The sequence below is a fragment of the Apodemus sylvaticus genome, chromosome 2 (assembly GCF_947179515.1).
Source record: "Apodemus sylvaticus chromosome 2, mApoSyl1.1, whole genome shotgun sequence".
NCBI lineage: Eukaryota > Metazoa > Chordata > Mammalia > Rodentia > Muridae > Apodemus > Apodemus sylvaticus.
This window is the reverse complement of record NC_067473.1, coordinates 95,558,423-95,562,675: the sequence shown is the minus strand read 5'-3', so window position 1 is coordinate 95,562,675 and position 4,253 is coordinate 95,558,423. Positions and strand designations below refer to the sequence as shown.

Sequence of the window (4,253 nt, the reverse complement as noted above, 5' to 3'; positions counted from 1 at the left end):
TATTTTTCCCATCAAACAATACGGTTTTTTCTCCTATCATCATCCCAGATAGGCATGGTAATTCATTTGGTTTTTGCAGTCATGACAATCCTGTGTAACTATTCCCTTTATTTGTACTGCAACACTTACTTGGATCTTTGCATATTGCTCCCTAGGGAAGGCCCACCCTTGCTTGTCTCAGATAAAAACTCAGTAGTCATCTTGCAACTGATCAGTTTCCTCAGGCTGCCTCCTTAAAATGAAGATGCCTGTTCATCTCTTTGTGCTTCTGTTGTTCTGGATTCCTGGTAAGGACAGAAGGAATTAAGAAAGGAGAATGAGTAGGGAATTTGAGCTTTGGGTGGCACTGCTAATCACATGTGTTCTGCCCATATATGAGAAGACAAAAAGGTCTTATCCTCAAAGATAAGGCCTATGTGGTTGAGAACTATGAGAAGGAGGTTCCATATGTGAAAGAATATGTGTTATAAAAACAAATTGTGAAACAGATAGATTGGGAAGATATAAATTATGTTTAAAAGCCATTAGGACTTAGAATTCACTTATTTTGCTTAAGATAAAATTATGATGTATAAAATATTGTGAAGATAAATATCTGTTGAACTAAATATCAATAAAAGAGAAAGAAATAACAGCATGTTCACAAATTTGTTCATAACACTATACTTCTCTTTCATTATTTCAGCTTCCAGAAGTGCTGTTGTGATGACCCAAACTCCAGTCTCCCTGCCTGTCAGCTTTGGGGAACAAGCCTCTATCTCTTGCATGGCTAGTCAGAGCCTTGTATATAGTAATGGAGATACCTATTTGTCTTGGTACCTGGAGAAACCAGGCCAGCCTCCACAGCTTCTAATCTACAAGGTTTCCAACCGAATTTCTGGGGTCCCAGACAGGTTCAGTGGCAGTGGTTCAGGTACAGATTTCACACTCAAAATCAGCAGAATAGAGCCTGAGGACTCAGGAGTTTATTACGGCTTACAAGGTACACATCATCCTCACACAGTGATTTATACCCCAACAAAAACGTCCTTGCTTAGAGTGGCCCAGCTGCCAAATATGTTACTCATCTTTGTGAAACAGATGCAAAAGAACTCCAGATTATTGGTTACAGCTGTGAGCCTTGAGCGTGACAGCATTAAGCACACCTCAAGAGTTATGCATTTTTTACCTCATCAGATGCAATAACAATGGTACTGTATCTTCCCCAGGAGAATGGTAAACAACTGTCATATCAGCAACCAGCAATGATGAAGATTAAGCTGAGTTAAAACCCATTCTGGCCCAGCACCCCTTGTCTATGGTTTCTCATCACTAATCTATAGATATGTTGAAGCCAATTTGACATAATCATAGCTATGCAGAAGCCAATTTGACAGTGTGATTATTAAGGAAAACATCAATTATGTGTTACCTCATAGGACATATGACTTCCTAAGGCATGTCCTCTTAACTATCTTTGTAATAACAGTAACTAGTTCTATCCCAGAGAGTGGGTCTGAGATGTAACCAAAAGGCTCAAGGTAAGCCCTATTATAGGGTATATTGTACCAGCAAGCAACATGCTAAAGCAAATGGCCATCATTGTAGGTTCAACATAAAGTCCAGTCCATGATTAAGAAAAACATGATAATTCATTTTCTCCACCAGAATTCTATGAACATTATCCAGAACTGAAAGAAGTAGCTGGCGAGAAGATTCTCAGTTGCATTGCACAACCTTTTATCCATATTATGCAACCAAAATGTGTGTTTTCTTTAGAGGTAATGATTTATGACCTAGTTCTGCTGGCCACACAAGAAAACTGATTATAGTCTGTATTGATTTGTAGCTTCAGATCCTTCTTTACAAGAAATATTTATGCATCATGTTAAGTTCTCTGCTTAGGAACCTGTGGTTTGTTGGCAAACATTTTATACCAAGAAGTATGCTTCACAAAATCTGCCTTTATGTAAGTATCCTGTATAGTGATTAATCCTAATAATTTTACTCTATTTGGGATCACAAAGACACACTTCTTGGTAAACTTTTTTTGCATTTCTAAAGACCCATGAAGAATGAGTATGCCATCATTCTACTTGCTGTTATAAAGGTCTGAATCAATCAAAGAAAGGGAAATCTTGAATCAAGTACCAATCTCTGTTTTCCATTACACTCTTGTTGTCATACTTGCTCAGATATGATGGATTGTGTTGCTTCAAATCCTGAACCAAAACAAACATTTCCTCCTTTAAAAGAAATAAAATAGTGTAAGAAAATAATGTGTTTCCAGAATTGTTTTGTCATAGAGATTTACCTTGGATTAGTCTTCAACAGCTCTTCTTTTCCCTATTCCTACCTTTTCCATATTCAAAGTCTTTGTTCCCTAGTATCTTGTCTATCTTCACATCACATAAATTCTAATGTCTTCTCCCCTCCTTAAGGCCTCTTTGTAATCCTGCTCTCATCAGACATTTCTAATTTGCAACCTTACAGACTCCAAGTTAACCATTCAGACCTAACAAAGATAAGATCTAATTTATTTTTTTCTAATGCTGTGATGAGCAGGAAAAGTTATAAAACAAACTTTTTAATTAGACTCATGATTTCATTTGTCAAGTTAGTTCAACATCTGAAAAATAAGACAACAGGAATATTTGAGACCTCATTTCTTAATCCATAAGCAGGAGGAAGAAAGAGCACAGGAGATCACAACATGCTAATTTTTTTGTAGAATCTCAAATCTCATTGCATGATGTACCTCTGCCAAAAAGCTATACATCATAATCATTTCCAAACAGTTTCATGAAAAAGGTTCAAGCAATCAAACATAAGTTTGTGGTGCAATATCATCCAAAGTACCATACCTAGAAGCCAGGAAAATGTATGTGCTAAAGGTTATTCCCAAGGTTTCTTATTTTAAAAGAGAAAATTCAAATTTCATCATTGCAGATTGCATTGATTACAATGTCCTGGTATAAAAATAAAAAAAGGAAGAGATATTCTGTACTTGAGTTGTTCAAATACTTGAGATGAGTTGAGTCTGAGTGACAAGGAAGAACATAAACAATGTAATACAATTATTTGTGACAAAAGTGTGGTAATCTTAAGCAAAAGGAGGAGAATTAGTTTCTTATGGGTGATTTCATTTGAACCAGTGTGTCCAGCATTATTACTATCTAATTTCTACCTGAAACACAGACTGACAGACAAGGTAAGATCACCGTTCTCTCTTCAGTGACTGTCCAAGGCAGGACCAGCAAGGAGCACACAGGGAGCAGGAATAATGGAGCAGCTGGGACAAGACCCTTCAGGTCCCCATCTGCACCTGGGAACTAGGGGTATTCCACAATCTTCTGTACACAGGTCTTGCTAAGAGAAACCTCATGTACCTGGAGTACTGACACAGTCTAATAGGCCCACAGGAAAATTTAGCACCAGCCAGAGTCAGCAAGACCAACTAACCCCAGAGATAACCAGATGGTGAAAAGCAAGGGCCAGAACCATACGAATAGAAACCAAGGCTACATGTCATCATCAGAACCCAGTTCTCCCACAACAGCAAGTCCAATTTCCCCAACACACAGGAAAAGCAATATTTGGATTTATAATCACATCTCATGATGCAAATAGAGAACTTTCAGAAAAACAAATAACTCCCTATAAGAAATACAGGAGAACACAGGTAAACAGGTAGAAGCTATTAAAGACTAAACACAAAAGTTCCCTAAAGAAATACAGTAAAATATAACAAAACAGGTAAAGGAATTGAACAAATCCATCCAGGATCTAAAATTGGAAGTAGAAACAATCAAGAAATCACAAAGTGAGACAAACCTGGAGTTAGAAAACTTAGGAACGAGATCAGGAGTCATAGATAACAAGCATCAGCAAGAGAATACAAGGTATAGAAGAGAGAATCTCATGTGCAGAAGATATCATAGGATACATTAACACAACAGTCAAAGAAAATGCAAAATGCAAAAATATCCTAACACAAAACATCAAGAAAACCCAGGACACAATGATAAGACCAAACCTATGGATAATAGGTATAAAAGAGAGTGAAGATTCACAAGTTGTAAGGCGAATAAACATGTTCAACAAATTTATAGAAGAAAACTTCTATAAAAAGAGAACTCCAAACAGGTTTAACAAGCAAAGAAATTCTTCCTGTCACATGATAATCAAAACACCAAATTCACAAATCAAAGAAAGAATATTAAAAGCAGTAAGGGAAAAAGAGCAAGTAACATATAAAGCCTGACCTATTAGAA

The 4,253-nt window shown here is 36.8% G+C and overlaps 1 gene segment (V, D, J or C); it reads left to right on the top strand.

The window, feature by feature from the left end:
- Positions 1-221: 221 nt before the first annotated feature.
- LOC127677970 (immunoglobulin kappa variable 2-30-like) lies at positions 222-1,185 on the top strand. The segment is given in 2 exon segments: positions 222-287; positions 686-1,185. Coding segments are annotated over 2 exon segments (549 nt in total).
- Positions 1,186-4,253: the final 3,068 nt, after the last annotated feature.